The 23576-nt window shown below is 38.1% G+C and overlaps 1 protein-coding gene across 4 annotated transcripts in view; it reads right to left on the bottom strand.

Annotated features, from left to right (window-relative positions):
- Positions 1-23576, bottom strand: part of FAM135A (family with sequence similarity 135 member A) — a 139234-nt gene that overhangs the window by 44074 nt on the left and 71584 nt on the right. For all 4 annotated transcript variants that reach the window (XM_045009427.1, XM_045009426.1, XM_045009428.1 and 1 more), the window contains 8 exons: positions 22459-22585; positions 20264-20417; positions 16926-17003; positions 13498-13547; positions 8529-8684; positions 7027-7100; positions 6596-6750; positions 4020-6321 (listed from right to left, as the gene is read on the bottom strand). In XM_045009427.1, the coding sequence (XP_044865362.1) occupies positions 4020-6321; positions 6596-6750; positions 7027-7100; positions 8529-8684; positions 13498-13547; positions 16926-17003; positions 20264-20417; positions 22459-22585 (3096 nt within the window). The remainder of the gene's footprint in view (positions 1-4019; positions 6322-6595; positions 6751-7026; positions 7101-8528; positions 8685-13497; positions 13548-16925; positions 17004-20263; positions 20418-22458; positions 22586-23576) is intronic.

Here is a 23576-nt window from a genome sequence, read left to right as displayed (position 1 = left end):
TGCAGTGCTACACAGCAGCATCCCCTGGCCTTTGCAAGTTAGCAGAGACGGTTACCAGCCCTAATGTACCGTCTGCTGCCTTGCAAGTTGATAATGACCGTTACCAGTCATATTGTACCGTCTGCTGCTGTCATGGGTGCTCCTGACTGGCCTCGGTGAGGTCGGCCGAGGGTGCATGGACAAAAATGAAAATGACTCCCCAGGTCATTCCCTTCTTTAAGTTTTGTCTAATGGAGAGTCAGTCCTGTCTAGAATATCAGGCAAGCCTACTAAAGAACCAGAGAGGCAAACAGCCACTCCGGGTCAGAGCCCCAGACATCCCGCAGAAATGATGAGCTGCATGCCATTCTAGGGGGTGCCCCTGCAACAACAACACCCATTGCTTCCCTCCTCCCACACCCCCCCTGGGCTACTGTGGCAGTTATCCCCCCATTTGTGTAATGAAGTAATAAAGAATGCATGAATAAGAAACAACACTGACTTTATTGCGTCTGCAATCAGAGATAAAAGGTGTGTGTGTGGGGTGGGGGGGAAAGCAGCCTCCAGCTGCTATGATATTCCAGCCAGGACTGAATCTCCATTAGACATCAAAGGGGGGAGGGGAGGACAGCCTTCAGCTGCTATGATATTCCAGGCAGGACTGAATCTCCATTAGACATCAAAGGGGGGAGGGGAGGGGAGGACAGCCTTCAGCTGCTATGATATTCCAGGCAGGACTGAATCTCCATTAGACAAAGCTTAAAGAAGGGAATGACCAGGAGTCATTCCCATTTTTGCCCAGGCGCCCCCGGCCGACCTCACCGAGGCCAGCCAGGAGCGCTCACGGATGATGACGACCGATATCAGTCATATTGTACCGTCTGCCATCAGGAAGGGAAGGGAATGCTGTTGTGTAGCGCTGCAGCACCCCGTCTGCCAGCAGCATCCAGTAGACATACGGTGACATTGAAAAAAGGCGAGAAACGATTTTTTCCCCTTCTTTTTCACCGGGGGGTGTGTGTGTGTGGCTGACGACATATACCCTGAACCACTCGTGACAATGTTTTTGACCCTTCAGGCTTTGGGAGCTCAGCCAAGAATGCAAATGGTTTTCGGAGACTGCGGGAACTGTGGGATAGCTAGAGTCCTCAGTCCCCCCATCCTCCCTCCGTGAGTGTCCATTTGATTCTTTGGCTTTCCGTTACGCTTGTCTCAGCTCCTTAAGTTTCACGCAGCACTGTGTTGAGTCCCTATTGTGGCCTCTATCTATCATAGCCTTGGAGATTTTTTCAAATGCTTTGGCATTTCGTCTTTTGGAATGGAGTTCTGATAGAACAGATTCATCTCCCCATACAGAGATCAGATTCAGTATCTCCCGTACGGTCCATGCTGGAGCTCTTCTTTGATTCTGGGACTGCATGGTCACCTGTGCTGATCGGCGCTCCACGCTGGGCAAACAGGAAATGAAATTCAAAAGTTTGCGGGGCTTTTCCTGTCTTCCTGGCCAGTGCATCCGAGTTCAGATTGCTGTCCAGAGCAGTCACAATGGTGCACTGTGGGATAGCGCCCAGAGGCCAATACCATCGAATTGCGGCCACACTAACGATAATCAGAAATGGCAATACCAATTTCAGCGCTACTCCCCTCATCGGGGCGGAGTACAGATATTGATATTAAGAGCCCATTATAGTGATATAAAGGGCTTCGTTGTGTGGACGGGTGCAGGGTTAATGCAATTTAACGCTGCTAAATTTGATATAAACTCGTAGTGTAGACCAGGCCTAAGGCTCACTTCATCTCTCTTGTTGAACCTGCTGCACTGTAGATAAATAGTGAATGACAGTCATTTGAGCAGAGAGATTGTTTCTTGGATGACTGCTCTAACCATCAGACTACTGAGTCATTCTCATGCTTGTGCACATGTGAGAGAGACAAGGTGGGTGAAGTAACACCTTTTATTGGATCAACCTCTGTTGGTGAGAGAGAAGCTTTCAAGCTTACACAAAGTTCTTCAGGTCTGGTCACAGCTAAATACAAGGTGAAAGCATAAGTAGTTAACACATATTTCAAGGGACCATACAAGGTGAAGTGGCCAGTTACACTTCCCCAATCGTGCATGGAAAGGGGAAGCTCGGGGAGGAGTTTTAATGGAGTATAGATTGTTGTAATAAACCATAAATCCAGTGTCTGTATTCAGTCTATGATCTTTGAGAGAGAAAGGGCAAGAATGAGAGCACACAAGCATGAGAATGACGCTATAGCCTGGAGGTAAGAGCACTCATTAAAGATGTGGGAGACCCAAAATCAAACTGGGGTTTGAACTGGGGGCCTCCCAACGTCCTGGGGGAGTATCCTAACCACTTTGCTAAAAGTGGGATCCTAAAATCACTTCACCATAAAAAACAACCCTATTCTAAGTGCCCTTTCCCATACTTATTTATATTTGATTACTGTATATACAGTCCTCAGTATAGATCCAGACTTTATGAATTACTGTACAGCTATAGCTCTAATAAATGTAAATGGAGAGTATTTTAATGCTCCCATTCTTTACCTGTAGGGGGTTGCACACATTGTAGCTTCTGTAGGCAGAGCACATTGCACCCACATTGCGCTTCTTACATCCCTCCATTCCTTCCCCCAGCCCCCCAAGCATCTTGTATGCCACCTTCCCATGCCCATCCATTTCAGGGACTCTCTGCTAGTCCCATCACCCTCTCCCTCATGCCAGGGGTTCTGTGTGTGTCCCCCATTTCCCCCTCGGTCTCTGCGTTCCTCCTCATCCCATCTCCAACTCCCAACACCATCACTACAGTGTCTGCTCCCCTTCCCAGGGCTCCTCCTCCTTCCCTTACCATCTCTCTTCCCCAGTTCTTGCTTTCTTTTCTCCAACTCTACTCCCCAACCCTGGGTCTCTGCTTCCATGCCCACTCAACCCCCTTCTGGGACACTACTTCCCTCATCACCACCACTCCCTCGTCCCCAACCAATTCCTTGAAAGTTCCTCCTTTGCCCCTCATCCACTCACCCATACTCTGGGTCTTGGTTGTTCCCCCCTTTGCCTCCATTTCCCTCCATCCACTCTCTCCCATTTCTCTCCACTCCTGATTCTACCACCGCAACCCAGACCCCAGACATTGCCAAATCCCCGTTTTTCCTCCCACCAGTCCCTATCCTCTGGTCCTCTCCTGCTTCCCCCACTGGATTCCCACTTCTCCCTCACCTCCTATCCCCAGTTCCCCCCTACAAGCCCTCCCTGTAAAGCTCTCTTATTTCTGTTACAGTCCGGGCTATGAACAATGTCCCCACATGGCAAGTTAAGCTGTTGCCTCTGATATATGTAGGCAGTAAGGAGGCAGGGACAGAGAATTTCCTTTGCCTGCAGCACCAGAGCAATGTGGGGGCCCTGAATCAGCCTTCTCTGATTTTCCAATTTGCTGCAAAAATTAATTTGTGCCCATGGATGCCTGGAACATTCCCTACAATTTTGGAATTGGTGGGATGTAGAGTTTCAAAGTTATTGTGTTACAGACAACCAGATGACAGAAAATTGCCATTGAGTTGAGCATTACACCTCACTTTGCTTGGCCAGTTGTGCTGGGCAGCTAGTCTTGTTGTCAAACAATTTTATAACTCATGATGTCTCTTTTCCTTTACCTACTATGTTAAGTTTTCATTTTATAAAACACCATTTTTCTTTTCTCTGAGATCCTGAAATATTTCTATGCTGTAATTCCTCATTTTAAAAAATGTTTTAATGCAAATTTATTCAATATATAAATCTCAAAGTTTTAATTTTGCTTTAATCTTGCCAAACAACATGAGACGAGTAGATGTGATAACTGGAATTCTGTGTTAACATATACTTTCTAATAAGCCTCTAAAACCTGAAAAGTTAGTTGTGTGTGCAGGAGAAAATAAATCCATAATTCAGCTACCTGGAAGATATCTTGATCAAAGACCATGTTTCTTTTCCCTCTGAATACCATATTTTATGTTTTTCAAAATTTAAAGAGACTTTGTTTAAAAAAATCACTTACGCTAGCATTTGAGGTTTGGGGGAGCTTTCATACCAGGAAACAGATGAAGCTGAGCTGCAGGATGTGCTGCCTGGCTGTTTTGTTATTGCATCAGATTTGCTTTTTGAAGAACATATAACACTGCAAGGAGAGTCTCTCAGCACAGAGGGAAAAGACAAACAACCAGGAGTGCAGATAGGAGCCATATTCATTCCATCCCGTAGATGTTCGCTGTCAATCCTTTCAGATCTCAAAGCTTTTTCTTCTATTAGACCAAAGTCAGCATTTGTATCTCCATCTAAAATATTACTATCATCCGTTTCCTCATAATACCCATTTTCAACCATTTCTTGATCCTGCTCCTCCTCCTCCTCCTCCTCCTGTTGTGAAGAGCCAACAGTTTGTTTTTCAGATGTTTCCTTTTGAGGACTATCAGGATTGCTGTTGTCAGTCGGGCAAATATCAGAAATATCTGTACTGCTTCTAGAGCCAAAGTAGTTTTCTACAAGACCTTGTTTTACAATATCGATACTGCTGGTTGATGAGAGATGATTTGCATCTGGGTGAGTCTCACTTTCAACTGTTGGCAGTTCCTCAATTGTTTGCCTTAATTCTAAAGGTTTGTTATATTGTCCCTCATTTGTTTTCTCTACATTACACTTAGCATTACTAGATACTGAACCTGAAACAACACATGGTTCTCCCAGATAAATAACTTCTGAATGTAATTCAGTTTCTCCTTCTGTAGTGTTCTGTTGCCTATCAAGGTTTTGAGAGTCCTTAAAAACTGTGTCAAAGTTTGCACATGAGCTGTAACTTTTTATCACAGTAGATATATTTTCATCTGAAGCAACTAACTGTAAAGAATCTTTTAAGTTTGAAAGCGAGGAATGTAGAGAGACAGTTTCATTGTCTGAATACCCTGAAAATACAACAGACTGTTGCTGTAAAATTATATTTGATTTTTTACTGTCATCACATTTTGGCAAATCAATTGTTCCCAGATCTAATATAGTTTTGCTGTCACTTAGTTGACATTCAGGTACAAGCGATATCTTTGAATTTTCATCAGGTGAAAGCTCATCATCATCTGATGGTAGAGAGTTTATGGATGTCAGGGATGATTGTATTTCACTCAGTGCACTAGTACTCTCAGTACAATAGTTTTCTATTGCATTTTTTATGTAATCTGGTTTTAGTAAAAGCTGAGGAAATAGTCTTTCACTGTTGTAAGCACTTTGCCCTTGAATGGTTTCAAAAAACACATCAGGGTTGGAGTGTGTTGCAAAAGAGCTTGGTTCACTTTCTACACCTGAATCTGAAAACCTAGATGAGGCGTAAGTGACACTAACATCTGGCAACTTAATCGTGTCTCCACTTATGGCAATGTTAGTCTCTTTTGTAGAAAGAGCAGAATGATTGCTTTTTACTCTTGTCAATGCATCTCCAGTATGTTGGAAGTTTGTTTCTTGCACATCATCCTTTTCAAGCACCAGTAACTGTTCCCCCAAGTTAGCTTTACTTCCAGATTCTGCAGGCTGAAAGCTGGGCACCTGTAAATTCTCTCCATCTTGCAGAAATTCTGTCCATGACCCAATACGAACATTCACTTTCTCCCCTTCGTAAGGATTTTTGTTACTTGGTTTGACCTCAATTGTCCTCACTCCTGATGAGGTTGGCTGACATCCAGGACAACCTTCAACTGTGCTTGTAGGTGTCAAGATGCTATCCACCTGTGTAACTCCAGTACCTGCCTGGGAGATATTAAGTCTGCCAAAAATGGTAGAATTTGCACAATGAGAGATCACAGGGCTACAATGGTCAATTTGGGCAGATTTTTGTTCAGTTCTAGATGACACACATCTAAGCTCTTTTTGACTTATTTGCCTCGTGCAGGTCCTTGTGTCACAAGCAAAGCCACCTATTGCAGGATCCAGTCCTTTCTGATGAGATGAAGGCCTGCCTTCATAGCATTTAGAGACGTCCTCTGGTGCTGTGTTTTTCAAACATTTGTAGCCTACCAAGACCACGGAGTCCTTAGAGTTCTGTTTTACTATTTTTTTTGTGTTTTCAGTTTTCATTGTTTTCATTAGTTTAGTAACCTTAACTTTGGATTTATTTACATCTTCATTTTTCCCTTTCAAAGACTTTGTTAGCTGCTTTTCACTTTCTGAATGCCAAACGTTGGAGGCACCTGCAGGTCTGATTTTCAACTCTGGGCTAGAAAAACCAGCTACAAAACCTTCTTCGGTCTCAAATTTATCCAGCTTATTGGACTCTGACTTCTGAAGATTTTCAACTGCCAACCAGGGTACATCCAAATCTTTTACACACACACAAAAAAAAAAAAAGAGTGAGAAAAGAAAAGTACAGCTTATAACAAGATTATGCAAATTACTAAAGCTATACAACTTTCCTTACAAAATTTAAAAAACTTTACAGCTATTCAAAATATAAACTAGATAAACTTTTCAAGTGAACATTTCTCTATAGCTAGAAAATATACAGAAAAATATACCTAATTTTTCTATAACTTTACTTACAGCATATTCTAACTGACATAAGTTCAAAGGAAAAACACACAAGCTTGTATTTACCTTCAGTAATGGAATCTAAATACCGATCTTCAAAGATTATAGGTAATGAGTTCAGGTCTCCATCTAGTTCACTGCATTCAATAGGAAGAGGTGGAAGAGAACTGCAGAAGGAGGTGTTTTTGATAGCTGTACACATCTGTAGATGACTCTGAGCACTGAAAAATATTACCTTGCATTAAGAGAATTATAAGAGAGGACGGTAATCCTACACAGTAAATTGTTACTGTTAATACTTCAACAGAATACACTAAATCTAAACTCATTAAATTAGCTACACAAGTACTTACAAGGCATTTTTGTAATCTGAAGCATATTAAAGATAACACACTTGTGATATACGTTGTGCACTACAAGCTGTTTCTGTGCATTTAGCAACACGATTTGGAAAAGTAAAAGAAAAGCCTCAATATATTCTATTTCAAGTTACTCACTGTAGTTCTTGATATGCAAGAGCAGCTTGCCTTGGATGCTCAAGACAAAAGAATGCTTCGGAAAACCTTCGTACCTGAAAGATTCCAACAATTACAACTAGCAACATAAGAATTCTTTTTACACAGAAAAATCAATTTAAAAAAACAACAACATTGCTATGTCACAATGTCAGTGTTGCGCATGAATAAATAGTAACGTTTTCATGAATTGTTCAGTCATCAAATTTCATGAACAAGAATGTCAGTTGACGTGTCTTTTTTTTTTTTTTTTTTTTTTTTTTTAGCATGAACAGATATAGGATTGGGGCAGATATTGGTTTTGAATGGGAAGCACAGTCTTGAACAAATAGGGCAAATGTAACATGCTCAAGTTGCCTATCCGGACACATAACAGAGACATGAACAAAAAAAAATTAAGATAAATTTGAATAAAAGGAAGTTTAGTTAATATCATATGAGCAAGTTCAAAAATGTCTGATGGTTATCCTCAAGAGTGGAAACTCATCAAACATTCTTCAGTTCATGAGAATGCAGCAGGCCAGAATTATACAAGGGTGTGTAATTTGACCTTTTTCTGTTCCAGATTTCAAAGTGAACAAAATATAGTAGATTTTAATTGCCTTTACCATTGCTCCTGCAGTTTACAATGCCAAAAGTACTGTGCCATTAATGATTACCCATTAAGATTTAGTTGTCAAAATACATGAATAAAATAAAGCAAATACAATATTTAGTTTTTTTACAGCACAAAGGAGCTTATATTTACCTACTGTCAAAATACAAGAATGAAATATATGCTATTAATTTAAAAATGGAGAAATTGGAAATTTGGAAATTGGAAAGGGCCGCCCCAGGCGGGTGCTTGCCCCGCTGGGCTCTGGATCCGGCCCTGGGGAGAGTGTGGGGGTCCCGGGATAGGGGTGGGGTCATGTGGAGGGTGGTCACAGGGGTTACTCCTCTGACTCCCAGCTTCTCCTCCTCAAAAAAATTCCCCACCAGTTGCTGTCCCGGCCCATCACAGTAAGCAGCTGGCGCGCCAGGACACTTTGTTTACTTAGGTTTACCTCCGTGCCTGCGGACGCTCGAGGTAAACAAACCATCTCAGCCCACCAGCGGCTTATCCTGATGGCCCGGGAACCAAAGTTTGCTGGCCCCTGAATTATAGGGTTGGCTTATGAACGGGTTATAAAAATTTTTCCATTTTTACTTATCCATTTGGGAGGGAGGGTTGGCTTATAAACGAACAAGCTTATGATCAAGTATATAAGGTACTTTTAAAATTACATTTCACCAATTAGCATCAATAATTTAATCCACAATTATAAATGAAGTACAAAAGATACATTCAAAGTTCGACTCTTCTGATTTTCTCAAACATAGCAGAAAAAAGTAGAATTTGTTATCTCATTGAAAACCTACCAGTTTACAGACTAAAAGGTCCTCAATAACGCTTTAAAAGAATTTGTTCTACGTCATGCTCAATTGTCAGGTTCAATACTTACCCTCAGTGTGTGATGTTCTTGTGCTAGTAATGCTGTGACTTCCTCCTGCAAGGTAATGATCTCTAGAAATTGCCCCCACAGAGCCATCAGAAGAGAGCAAAGCTGTGCAAGATTCATGTTTATAAGTTCTGCCAGTTCATCAGGATTTTCCATTTTCTGAAGTTAGGAAAAAATATTCTTACTAAATCTATAAATGCTTGTTTATAGATGTTGCCTTCACATGTACACAAAACTAATGAAATAAACTCAGTTTCATATGGTAAAATATTTACAATTCTACAAAAAAAGAACTCTTAAATTAAAGCTTTTTTGTCCAAACATCAAAAACAATTCATTTCATTTAAAGTTACATTACTAACAGAACACTTTTTGTGTGGTTTCAGATATTACCCTGGAAAGTCTTTTAGAATCAGGTCACATCATCTTAAATTACAATAAGAACTTGACTCGTGTCAACTGTAATTTTAAAATGAAGACCAGGTTATAACCACTGTACTTGGTAGAGTTCTAAACTACAGCGTCAAGTACAAAAACTAGGAATCAGGAATTAGAAACATGACACTAACAAAACTTGTGTCACAGCCAATGATGGGTGTTGCAAGGATAAAACTGAGATACTGATGCAATCTTACAACTAGTTTAAAACAAGAGTAATCTCCTCTCCAGAACTGACCCCACTGATTATGACTGTGTGGTACTTGTATTTTTAAGTCAGTTTGCTTCCTCAGGGCCCACTCTCACGAGGTGTTAATGACATCATAGAACCAGGCCCTCACAAAAGAAAGACACACAGGAAATGAGTCTTTCCTTCTTCATAGTTTACTGCATCCTAGGACAGTCTCTTGTAGCATGGTTCCATTAGAGTTAAATGTAATTTGAGTGCTAGGGATGGTGTCTTTGGTTAGTATTCCCTGCAATAAGGGATCTTAATATTCCACTACTATGTATATTTTAACACTAATCTAAACTGATCTCAAAAATACAGCACCATACATTAAAATTGCTATTGGACCAGCTGCATGTTCTTGAAGCCCTACTATAAACATATGAATGGCAAGAGAAGTGATAAGAGAAGGTAAGTGAGGTGAGAAATGATCAAGGTACTGAGGCAAAGGTTTTAGCAGCTGAGTTAGTAAAGAAAGCTGATTTTGGTCACGTTACAGAGAAAGAAGAATCAGGAATTACATGTAGTGTGATAATGCACAAGTCCTCCCTTCTTCAGTTCCTTCCCACTATTTGTTGCTCTCATTTGACATTTTGTCTGAATTTTAGGCTGCATGTACTTCAGGGCACAGCCCAGGCTGAAGGAGGGGGAGGGGCAGGGTAAAGGCAGCTTCCATCTATCTTTGTGCCTCCAAGATTCTATTTTGGGGGCTAATACTGACCATAGTGTAATTTAGAGAAGTCTAATGGGTTGCTCTAATTTTACCTGGCTGGTTATCGGTTGTTTTGCAGAATTGGGCAGAATTGCTGGAGCAGAGTGTGCTCCAATCACCTCCTTTCTTGCTCCCAACCCTGCCACATTCTGACACTGTGAGGTAGGCAATTTAGGGCTGCATCTACTGGTCCTATATGCTGCCCTTCTCCAGGAAGCTCTTTCTGACCTCTGTAAACCACTGTAGCAGCATAGAAATCATAGCAATGAAGGCTTAAAAGGGACCTCGAGAAGTCAACAAGTCTAGCCCCTGAGCTGACGCAGGACCAAGTAAATTTAGACCATCTCTGAAAGGTGTTTGTCTAACCTATTCTTAAAAACTTCCAATGACAGGGATTCCAAAACCTCCTTTGGAAGCATATTACAGAGCTAAACTACCCTTCTAGTTAGAAAGCTTTTCCTAGTATTTTACCTAAATCTCCCTTGCTGCAGATAAAGCCTATTACTTCTTTTCATACATTTAGCAGACATGGAGAACAACTTATCACAGTCATCTTTATAACAACCCTTAACATATTTGAAGACTTATCAGGTCCTCTCTCAGTCTTCCTTCCTCAAGACTAAATATGCACAGGGTTTTTTTTTTTAAACCTTTCCTCAGAGTTGTTTTTTTCTAAACTCTTTATCATTTTGTTGCTTTCTTCTGGACTCTCTCCAGTTTTTCCACATCCTTTCTAAAGTGTGGTGCCCAGAACTTGATACAATACTACAGCTGAAACCTCAGCAGTGCCAAGTAGAACTGGACAAGTACCTCCCATGGCTTACATAAGACACTTCTTTTAATACATCCCAGAATGATGTCAAATTGTTGATTCATATTTAATTTGTGATCTACGATAACCCCCACCACCATCCTTTTCAGCAGTACTGCCACCTAGCCAATTATTTCCCATTTTGTAGCTGTGCATTTGATTTTTCCTTTCTAAATGTAGTGCTTTGCACTCATCTTTATTGAATTTCAGACCAATTCTCCAATTTGTCAAGATCCTTTTGAATTCTAATCCTGTCTTCCAAAGTCCCTGAAACCTCTCCCAGTTTGGTGTCATCTGCAGATTTTATAAGTATACTCTCCACTCCATTATTCAGCTCATTAATGAAAATACTGAATAGTACTGGACTTGGAGCTGACTGTTGTCAGACCTTACCAGATACGTCCTCCAAATTTGACAGTAAACCATGGATAAGTACTCTTAAGTAAGGTCTTTCCACCAGTTGTGCACCCATCTTACTGTAATTTCATTTAGACCAGTGGTGCTTAACCTTTCCATACTACTGTACCCTTATCAGAACTCTGAAGCCTGAGCCCCACTTCCCGGGACTGAAGCATGTAACTTAGCTTCACGGGTCCCCCTGTGGTGTGGGGCCCAAGGAAATTGTCCTGCTGCTACACCCTAATGCTGGCCCTTCACTGCAACCCCATTAAATCTGTCTTGCAACCCCTTAGGGGTCATGACGCTTATGCTGAGAAACACTCAACTAAATGAGTTGATGGACCCCCTAGAAGACCTCTGCGTACTCCCAGGCGTATGCGTATCCCTGGTTGAGAACCACTGGTTTAGACCACACTTCCCTAGTTTGCTTATTAGAATGTCACATTGGGACTTTGTCAAAAACCTTACTAAAATCAAAATATATCACACCCCTACTGCTCCCACTGCTGCCCCTCCCGCCCCCAATCCATGAGGCCAGTAACCCTGACAAAGAAGCAAATTAGGTTGGTTTGGCATTATTTGTTCTTGATAAATCCATGCTGGCTATTCTTTATAACCCTATTATCCTCCAGGTGTTTACAAATGGATTAATAATTTGTTCCGGTATCTTTCAAGATATTAAAGTTAGGCTCACTGCTCGGTAATTCCTCTTTGTTCTCCTTTTTAAAAGACATACTATGTTTGCCCATCTCCAGTCCTCTGGGACCTCACCCATCCTATATGAGTTCTCTAAGATAATTGTTAACAATTCCAATATTCCTGCAGCTAGTTCCTTAAGCACCTTAAGATGAACTTCATCAGGCTCTGCTAAATTGAATGCATTTAACTTATCTAAATAGTCTAACTTGTTCTTTTCCTATTTTGGCTTCCATTCCTTCCACTTTGTTGTTAATATTAATATTGTGTTTAGCACATAGGTGGCTGGAATCTGGTCTTGTGGTGTGTTTGTGGGGAGGGTGTAAGTGTAAAACACCCAGCATGCTTTTGAGGGTTTAAGGAGTAAATAATTCAAAGTAAAAAACTTCACAGAGATTTTAATCCTGAGAGAAAGAAAAAAAACTGGTATTTTCAACAATCAGAAAAAAAGAAGAGGAGGAAAAGATAAAAAGTTCCATTTGGGGAAAGATTAGTTTAAGATGACAGTGGGACAAGCCAAGAGGAGATATCTTAGACATATTTGGACACACAAGACTGGAGAGAAAAGACAAAGGACAGAGATTTGGTAATCATTTAGGTGAGGATGAGAGAAGAGATGGGGAACAGAGACAGAACGTCTAAGTGATACTAATGGATAAGAGAACAGGGGAAAGGAAATGATGAGACACCTCTGAAGAAGATTACATGGTGATCACTGCAACACAGGGGAAGCCAGAAGAATGCATTATTGAGAAGCTAAGAGAGGATCTGAGGAAAAGAGGAGTGGTCAGCTATGCCCAAAGAAAGAAAGAGATGAAGAAGACTACATAAATGTAAGAAGCTTTCTGTATGTGAAGCAATGTTGGCCTGTGAAACACTTCCTAGTGGACCAGAGAGAGCTGGCTAGTCACATGGTGCTGACTTTCCTTGTTTCCAGCTTTCACATCATATTAAATACAGGAAAAGATTTATTTTTAGCTAATGTTTCTTTTTAACCTAAGCTATACTGCTGTATGTAACTGCCTCAGTTATGCTATTGAGAATGAAGGGGAAAGTGGACTGCATATTCCTGAATAACAGGGGAGATGGACCACACTAAGAAAATATTTGTGAACTCCTGCTTTAAGCTTTAGGAAAGGAAATACAAAGGCAAACTTCAAATTGTGTGTGTATTAGCAAAATAAGGAAAGTTGAGTGAATGAAAGTAGTGAGGGAGACTGGGAGGTTGGGCAGTTGTGGGATAGTAGAAGGAAAACATCAGAACCTGGGGAGGAGGTAAAGTAGAAGAAGAGAAGGCTGTTGAAAGAAAAAAAATTTTTTTTTTAATTTTCTCAGATTCTAGGCAGAGAAGGATTAGAAAGAGAAGACGACATCTTAGAAGAGAGTAGAATGTAAAGAAGAGTTGGTAGAGTTTGGCAGTGAAGAGTCCATCTGGAGGAGAAATATTATCAAAATTAAGACTGAGTCAGTAATCTTTTGCATTTCAAACATCACTAGTAACCATATCTCTCACCCTGCCACAATCCATAAGTGGGATACAGCATCTCTTGGAATGAGCAAGAAACAACACAGAAAATAAATTACCAAAATCAATAATTTTTCTCTGCAGCAATCTATGAAATACAGATAGAAAATCATTTGCTTTTAACTTATTTTACATTTATTATGAATAAAGGACAAAAAGTACCTTTACTTCTTCACACAGTTCTGTAAGGCGAGCTTCTACATCTATGTTCTCTGGAAAGATTAGGATGCATATGCATGAAATTATATTTTACCAAATTCAGACCCATATTTTCCAATTTGTAGAACAATTCAACTTCCCTCATAAAGCAATTTAGCAAAAAAGACTCAAAGAAACCTTGATGTCATTTATAGTACTACCATTAATTTGAAATCTAGTACATTTCAACTAATTATTAAGACCCCAAGTGTCTATGTTATTGTTTCATTTTATTTTATAATTACATTTGCCTGTTTTTTAAAAAAATCTCTCCTGTATCTGTTTGAAAGACTTATAAAAACAATGGGAAATGAGTAACTGACAATACTGAGGGAACAGGGACACATGGTATGCTGACAAATACACAAAGAAAACCTATTGATAAAGAGAAAAAAAATTTCCTTTGATCTTAGTAACCTTAGATAATACCTATTACAACTTAAGGTAAAACATTTTCATACAGAAGTGTGATTTTTTAATTGATATCCCTTTAAAGTAAAGCAGCATAATAGCATGGAATTGACATTTGTATCTTAGTGATTTGAAGTTCATGATTTAAATCAAGACTACGGTCATGATGATGCAATTAGATCAGTGTGGCTGGATCCCTGCAAAGCTTCACTCACTTCAACAGGACTCATTCTCATGGATTGGATTGCAGGATCAGGGCCTAAGGGTTGATTATATGATGTACATTCCTTATTTCAGGTAACACAGGCCTTGATCCCCTTCTAAATGTGAAAAACTAAGCACATAAGTAGTCCTGTTGAAGTTAGTGGGATTTCTTGCATGCCTAATACTCACACGTGTAAGTGTTTTCTGGAGCTGTTCCACAGTTATAGAGAGTTATTTTCTGAACTTTATAAATTGTTCATTTTTCTCAACTAAAGAAAACTTCTGGACTAAAATGGTTTCATATCAATAGACAATTTTTGAATAATTAAAACTTTAATTTATTCTTTTAAGAAGTCTGAGTAGACACTGTTTTGTATGTACATAAGCATTTGTATTGTACATCTAATTTATATACTTGATAGTGTAAAAATAAACATTTTGCATAAAATTTTCTAAGGTATCTACATGACTTAAGAGCCTAAGTCTAACTAGAAAAGGGGCTTATGCATTTTAAAAACATTTATTCTTTAAAACTATTCTTTTAAATATCTGCCAAACTGATGTTATAAGAAATATTGCAGCTCTGAAATAAATAACAATTAGAACTATTTTGTCTATACATTTGGAATGGCAGTATTTTTCTTTTGAAAGAGTTTAGAGCATAACAGTAGAATCTGATCATGCGCAGGGCTGAGAATGGGACACAACCTATTTAAATAAAAAAGAGGGTAGCAACCGAATGCCAAGAACACTTACAAAACAACTGCATATCTCTCACCTACTCAAAAATAATCTATTTTTAAAGAATTCCCTCAGATGAAATACCTTGTCAAATAAGTTGGCCAGGCTACCAAAGTTACCACTTTTGTTACCTTAATTCAAATTATTCAAGGCATACATATTTGTTCAAAAAGAACTACTCTTTATCATTTCAAGTTGTCAATATTGTGTAATTGCACATGACGGCAGCTTGAAATTAGATCACAAAACGTGGATGACATTTATAAACATATTTCTACTTTTTGGAAATTCTTATGTGCCATCTTTACTCACACTGTTTAATAAGAATGAAGTTAGTGGTGAAATTAACAGGACTGTTTGCAGAGTAAGGCCCAGTTCTTACAAAGATTTATGCATGAGCCTCACATCATAAACTCTCAATAGTCTCACTGATTTATATTGCCAGGAGATAATTTACTTCTTCAATTGTCCTTGATTTTCATGACATTGTAGGTATTTCAAAAAATGGAATACCAGATAACTACCCTAGACTAATCTGTATACAAACACTAATTTAGGGAACATTCTGCCATCTTACTTCAGGCTGCATGAATAAGGATGGCAGAATATACCTCAAAATTAATTGTTGTGTTCAATTTGTATGGTTAATTCCATTTTTGAAACATTGCAATATCATAAAAATGAAGGACAAGTGAGGAAATACATTCTCTCATGGAAACATATGAGTTAACACAAAACTTCCTGTTATAAAATTTTTAGGATATACGTAATATTTACAGCATGACAAACGTCTACTTAATTTATATTAATGGATTTCTTACAATGTTTTAGATAAAAATGTATTTAAAATACCTATTTTCAAAAAAGCTTGAAAGTAACTTCAAATGACCTAATCTACATAACTAAAAGCCTATTTCGTTTTGAGAAACCAAGCTTTCAATTTGTAGTAATGCAAGTTGTCAGAAACTTGTAAAAACCAGCAATTAAAAACAATTACATACATTCCTATAATCTAAATAGCTGATAAAGATAATTATCCCATCCTCACAACAACTGAAATGAAAATTTGTCATCTGAGATACATCTTCAGTTGTGTGTGGGACCATGCAAATTCAGTTATTTGTGAAAAAAATTATTTGGCTTATTCAACCATCATCATGCTGAAGGCTTACCATGTATGTCAACTGCAACCCAAAATTGATTTTACACTCCAGTTATAATACTTGGAGGAACAAGTTGAAAGATGAAACTGAAACTGTAATACTATAATTAGCTGAATATAACTAACCTTCAATCATATCACCTTATAAAGTAAAATATTCTGTATCAGTAATGTTCATCCAGCAATGATTTGATATGATTTTTCTGGATCTTTGGTTACAAAAACAATAAAAAATTCCAGACAAAACAGAGTCATACTTGGTCTATGCTAGGCCTACTAGAAGTCTCTGCACTGCCATGTAAGAGACCTGCAACTGATTTGTGGACCAGTTTCTCTCTCCCAACATCTGAGCTGGAGTGTGCTACAATATCATCCTCCCCTGACCAATTATAGAACAGTGCTGACAATCTCCAAAGAGAGAACAGCTGCAATTTAAGCTTTGAGAACTGGTTGGTTTAGAAATAAGAGAAAACAAGTCGGGAGGCTCCAGCAGAGACATGGAAGATTCCCCAGGAAGAAAATACATTCATCTTTATCATTTAGAAATTTAAAGTTGTACCAATTAATGAAGCTAAATGAAATTCTTGTTTTCTCCAGTTATTTGATTTCAAATCAGATGAAGCCATTTAACTAATCAATCACTTCTATTTTATTAAACAGAAAGAAACTAAACTGCGTATCAATAGTGGTAGCTCATTCCACTGATATACAGTGCTAGATTTAGTCCAGCCACTGTTTTCACTGGAGTTCCACACACTTGCATCAGGGTTGAATTGGTCCTTAGTTTTTTTGCTCCTTCTTAAACCTGAAACAAAAATACTCTGCACTAATAATAAAAATCTAAGGGATTATATCACCTGCTTTAAAAACATACCTAGATAGGCGTCTCTCTGGGTTCGTGGATATTTTCTTCTGAGAAGGCGTTCATAAAGGACCTGCATGCTGGCCTTGGCTAGTTATAAGGATTGCACACAGATGACTAGTTACTACACTCTTTTTTTTCCAATCTGTGCTTATTTGCCTTAAAGTTAGTAAGAAAGTTTATTGCTAGCCTAGAAATTAGTGCAATTAGAATAGAACATTAAAGCATATAATTTTAGTAAAGTTTCTAGATTAGGTGTTACTCATGATGTACATTAAGGATGTTTTTGAAATTTTCTAATGCCTGTTTTGTTTTTGTTTTTTAAAAATGAACATTGATCAAATGCTAACAATTAAGTTTATTTATAAAGTTCAATAGTATTTTGCGTATGCTGTTGCAAATTCAATTTGTTTTAAAAAATATAGATCAACATTTTAAATGAATAAAAATGTACATCATAGAATTAAGTGAACAAAAGAAACAAACTTAAAGCAAGATAAAGACATTTTATTTAAAACAAAGAATAACAATACTTTTTATGAGATCTAAAAAGGATTTGGGATTTTTTTCCCCCCAAAAGCCTATTTGAATCTCAGATATAAAATATACTTTACCATGTAAAAACTCAAGATAAATAGTAATAACAAATGACAAAAATAAAACATGTATTATAGTATGTGAAAATCTAGTGTGCAGGGTTTTTTTTTATTTTCACAGAAGTGCAGTTGTCTCTGATTATTGCAGTTTTTAAAGAGAACAGTCCTTGTTCTTAGCTATCAGTAATGGTTATTTTCCAGAAGCAAAAAGTGAATACTGTTAGCAATGTTAGTATCTGTATAAACTGCTTTAGTCACTGTTGTCATATAAACAGTCCAGATATAGCTATATACACAATATAACAGAACTAAGAAAAAAAATTCACAGACAAGAAAAAAGAAAAGATATTAGCATACTAAACTGTAAAGACTGAGAAAAAATTAAAACACAGAAAATGTCATCAATAAATGTATAGTATATATAAAAGACGAGTCAATTGTCAAAGCACTAAATATATTATTTTTGATTATTTCTGTTCAAACTTGCAGAATCTCATTCTGAAATAAGATTCTGAAATAAGTATGAGCCCAACCCACCTAACACTATGGGAATCTTTCCACTGACTTCAATGGGGCTTGGATGATACTCTACAGTTGTATTATTCAAATCCCGGTTTCTATTTTATTATATATATTTTATTTTATACAATGTGTTAGGGAACTGAAGGAAAAGCTGTGATTCATTCAGGAGTTCAATCTGGAGTTTCAAGTAAGTAATTTTGGTATTCTAAGCATATCTTTACATAAAGAGTAAAACCAATAGATACTATTTGGCACATAAGGCATTTCCTTACTAAAAGCTGAGTCATTCACATAAAAAGGGTGTTCCCCGCCACTGGAAGATTAAAGTAATTGGCACACAATATACTCTGCACTGTGACTATAAGCACTGATCCTGTTTTTGATGATAGAAAGCCTAGTTTCTAGTGTAAATGGTACTTTAATGAACATAATTTTTTATGCAGGAAGAAAAAGGCACTATATCAAATAGATTACAGTAGAACCTCAGAGTTATGAACACCAGGGAAATGGAGGTAGGTCATAACTCTGAAATGGTCGTAACTCCGAACAAAATGTTATGGTTGTGCTTTCTAAAGTTTACAACTGAACACTGACTTAATACAGGTTTGAAACTTTACTATGCAGAAGAAAAATGCTGCTTTCCTGGTTTTTTTGGGGGGGGTGAGAAGAGGTAGTTTACATTTAACACAGTACTGTACTGTGTCTGCTTTTTTTTCTTCTTTTGTCTCTGCTGCTGCCTGATTGTGTACTTCCAGTTCCAAACGAAGTGTGTGGTTGACTGGTCAGTTCGTAACTCTGGTGTTTGTAATTCTGAGGTTATACTGTATTTATGGGGTATTCCTCATATAATAAATTCTTTTTTTTGTTTTTTTCATTTTTTGCCAACTTTTCACATCTCAAAGTCCTGCATGGTAAATGCCTACTGATTATTCATCTTATAATGTTAAAAGACATAGCTAATTAACAGTAGTGGAAATGGTAACCCCTATCAACTAACATACTCATGGATTCCAAAATGCCCTCCCCCCCCTTTTTTTTTAAAGCCAAAAAGTTTTGATGTTCAACACAAACATGCTTGATATAAACTCTAGTGGTCTTTGAGAATGCCAATGTATTATCCCTTTACACCTATGCCATCTTTTTGGTTCCACAACTCAAAACAGACATTAGCTTAGTACTAATCTTGCATGTTAGAGTATGTCTTCACTTAAAATGCTACAGCATAAACATTGCCTACATCGATGAGAGGGGATCTCCCATTGGCACAGGTAATCTCCCTCCCCGAGAGGGACCTCTGTCTACACTGGGGGTTAGGTCTGTATAGCTATGTCTCTCAGGGGCATGGATTTTTCACACCTCTGAGAGACAAAGATATACTAAAGTAAATTCTTATTGTAGAACAGACCTATTATTAGAACTATATTTTAAAGCAATATTTCTTTAGCTCCATTTGCAAAAGGTGGCTGATTCAAACTCTAGTCAGTCTCTTTAAAGTCAATAAAATTTATCGAGTCACCTTGTATGCTTTCTCATCGTAGAAATATGTTCTCTAACAGTTCAGTTTTAATCATGATAAGAAAGTGGCTACTCTCAAAACTAAGTGTAATCTTATTGACTGTTCAGTTACACAGATTTAGTCCATAGTGTAATCTGTTTTTCCAAAGTCTCAGGTAATTAATATTATATCAATTGAAGAGCATACAGCCTTTAAAAAACAAAAAATTGACTTAGAAATAATTTCTTCTTGAGGCCTTATTTTCAAGTTTTCCCCATGATGTTCTTTTCAAATCAAAACTTAAAGCATTTAGAATTTTTTTTAGAATCAAACTTTCAACTTACTTATATACAACAATCATGATTCCTTACAGCATGCACATAGGCATAATACAGTATTTAGACTAGGGTGGGGATCTGCTTCAAATATTTTTAGTACTAATGTAATGATTTGAAAAAGCTACAAGAAAATAATTTAATCTCATGTAAAGCCAGTTTTTAAATCTTATTAACTTGATGGCAGTGTTTTTTGTTATATTTCTGATCATTACTATAAGACTCATTTCAATTCCAGTAGTAAAATAGCAGGTGCACAACAGGTACAACATGTAAGATGAATTATATTTCAGTCTAGAAGAAGGGAGAGAAAACAGGCTTTTCTAAGGAGCACAGCAAGAAGACAGAAAATATCTGTGTGATAGAAAAGAAAAGTGATTTATTTTCTTGTGTTCAGCATACCCAGTTCTATTCGGTGAGAGGAGGGGAGCTCCTTTGCTACCATGATGAAATAGCTGTGTAACCCTTTAAATGCAAGCAGCAAACTGGCACAAAGTGTATAGTGGAGATTGTAGGCATGATTCAGGAAGGACTCCGCAATCACAAAACTGCAACCCTAAAAAAGGATTAGTATACATATTAATTACATACTATAAAATTGCACTAGCAGAATAACTAAAAAGATTTTCTATAGATCATCCTTCACCCTAAACTCATCTGAAACTGAAACTCATCCATGGGCCTGCAATTTCCACTGGAGTGCAATCTCACAAAAAAGATAAACATACTAAATTAGAGTGGTCAAGCAATTAAAAAAATTAACCACAACTAATTGTCCTGCTAAACAGTAACAGAATACCATTTATATTAAAATGTTTAGATGTTTTCCACATTTTCAAATATATTGATTTCAATTACAACATGGAACACAAAATGTTCAGTGCTCACTTTATATTTATTTTTATTATAAATATTTGCACCGTAAAAAACAAAAGAAATAGTATTTTTCAATTCACTTACTACAAGTACTGTAGTGCAATCTTTTTATCATGAAAGTTGAACTTACAAATGCCGAATTATGTACAAAAAATAACTGCAGTCAAAAATAAAACAATGTAAAACTTTAGCGCTTACAGGTCCACTCAGTCCTACTTCTTGTTCAGCCAATCGCTCAGACAAACAAGTTTGTTTACATTTGCAGGAGATAATGCTGCCCGCTTCTTGTTTACAATGTTACCTGAAAGTGAGAACAGAAGTTTGAATGGCACTGTTGCAGCCGGTGTTGCAAGATATTTACCTGCCTGATTTGCTAAAGATTCATATGTCCCTTCACGCTTCAACCACCATTCCAGAGCACATGCGTCCATGCTGACGATGGGTTCTGCTTGATAAGATCCAAAGCAGTGCAGACCAACGCATGTTCATTTTCATCATCTGAGTCACATGCCACCAGCAGAAGGTTGCTTTTCTTTTTTGGTGGTTTGGGGTCTGTAGTTTTTATATCGGAGTGTTGTTCTTTTAAGACTTCTGAAAGCATGCTCCACACCCCGACCCAATCAGATTTTGGAAGGCACTACAGATTCTTAAACCTTGGGTCGAGTGCTGTAGCTATCTTTAGAAATCTCACATTGGTACCTTGTGTTTTGTCAAATGTGCAGTGAAAGTGTACTTAAAATGAACAACATGTGGGGTCATCATCTGAGACTGCTATAACATGAAATATATGGCAGAAAGCGGGCAAAACACTGAGCAGGAGACATACAATTCTCCACCAAGGAGTTCGGTCACAAGCTTAATTAACGCTTTTTTTTTTAACGAGCATCATCAGTGTGGAACCATGGCCTCTGGAATGGTGGCCAAAGCATGAAGGGGCATACGAATGTTTAGCATATCTGGCACGTAAACACCTTGCAATACCAGCTACAAAAGTGCCATAAGAATGTCTGTTCTCACTTTCAGTTGACACTGTAAATAAGAAGAGGGAAGCATTATCTCCCATAAATGTAAATAGACTTGTTTCTTTTAGCAACTGGCTGAACAAGTAGGACTGAGTGGACTTGTAGGCTCTAAAGTTTTACACTGTTTTGTTTTTGAGTGCAGTTATGTAACCAAAAAAAAATCTACATTTGTAAGTTACGCTTTCAAGATAAAAAGCTGCATTATGGTACTTGTATGAAGTGAACAGAAAAATACTATTTCTTTTGTTTATCATTTTTACAGTGCAAATGTTTGTAATAAAAATAATATAAAGTGAGTACTGTACACTTTGTATTCTGTGTTGTAATTGTAATCAATATATTTGAAAATGTAGAAAAACACAAAATATTTAATAAATTTCAATTGGTATACTATTGTTTAACAGTGCAATTAAAACTGCAAATAATCACAATTTTTTAATCATGATTAATATTTTTGAGTTAATTGCGTGAGTTAACTGTGATTAATCGACAGCCCTACACTAAACATTTTAAGTTTTCTATAAAAGGGAACTTGAAACATATATCACAGCCTTTTGGTAAAATTCTTCCCTTTATGTCATGTCACTAGGCATAGTAAAGTGCCTTTAATTAAGTTTTCCCTTTATTACCATTCAAAAAGAATTATTACCCAACAAAAATCAGAAATATTATAAATAAAATAATCAATAATATTCTTACATCTGCTGATAACTGTTTTGTATAGTTATTGCCGAAGACCACACTTTCAAGAGTAGGAATCACAGTGTCCCTCTGCTGTGCTGGTGTGTTCCTGTTTAACCAAGTATTCTTCACGGGACGAGGAAAGCTGCCAGAACCATTTACAAATAGAGAAAAATATCCACTTGATTATAAACACAAAGTGAATTGAATACATGTAATGAGTGTGTGCCACAATTATTTATCATAGTAGCAGAAATTCTTAACACAAATTATTTATGTTTTTAATGAAAGTCACAGGGAATCAAGATGTTTGTCCACTGCTTGCAGGAAGAGCAGCCTGTTGGAGCTAGCTGGTGGGGGCTTGGAACCAGGGTGGCCTGGCAACCCCCCATAAGCTCCCCTAAGTTCCCTGTGGCAACCGCCCAGCAGGCCATCAATTGCCAGGCAGTTCTGGTGTCCCTCCCACCACTGCAATGTGCTGCTCCTGCCCTCTGCCTTGGAGCTGCTCCCGGGAGCCTCCTGCTTGCTGTGCAGGAGACGTGGGGGGGAGAGGGGTGCTGATGTCAGAGTGTCCCCCTGTCCCTGCTCCTGTACCCCATCTCTAGAGCAGCAGGGGACACACAACAGGGCTCAGGATGGAGGGAGCTTGCTGGCAGCAGTTGCTGTCTCAACTTGCTGATCTACTTAAAAAGGCAGTGTACTTAGAGTGGGGTCAGAGTACTTAAAAGGGCAATGTGCATCTCTGTCTGTCTGTCTGTCTCTCTCTCTCTCTCACACACAGACACACACAGACACACACACACACACACGCACCACCCAGCACTTTGGAAAGTGGAGGGAATTGATGTGCTCCAGTTGGATAGCGTGGGTTCATCATCACGTTCAGTTTCCGCAAGGAATGTTTGTGGCCACTGCCATGCATCTATTGTGTTTCCTCCCTCCATTTGTGCTGCCTTGTAGAGTGTGAGGCTATATTAACAACGTGTTAACGCTTAAGGGCTCATCCGCGTGCTAAGTATCAGGGGGTAGCCGTGTTAGTCTGTATCCACAAAAATTTACCATCAGATACATCTGAAGAAGTGAGGGTTTTTTACCCACAAAAGCTTATGCTCAAATAAATCTGTTAGTCTTTAAGG

The sequence above is a fragment of the Mauremys mutica genome, chromosome 3, assembly GCF_020497125.1.
Source record: "Mauremys mutica isolate MM-2020 ecotype Southern chromosome 3, ASM2049712v1, whole genome shotgun sequence".
Lineage (NCBI taxonomy): Eukaryota > Metazoa > Chordata > Testudines > Geoemydidae > Mauremys > Mauremys mutica.
This window is presented reverse-complemented; position numbering and strand designations above follow the sequence as displayed.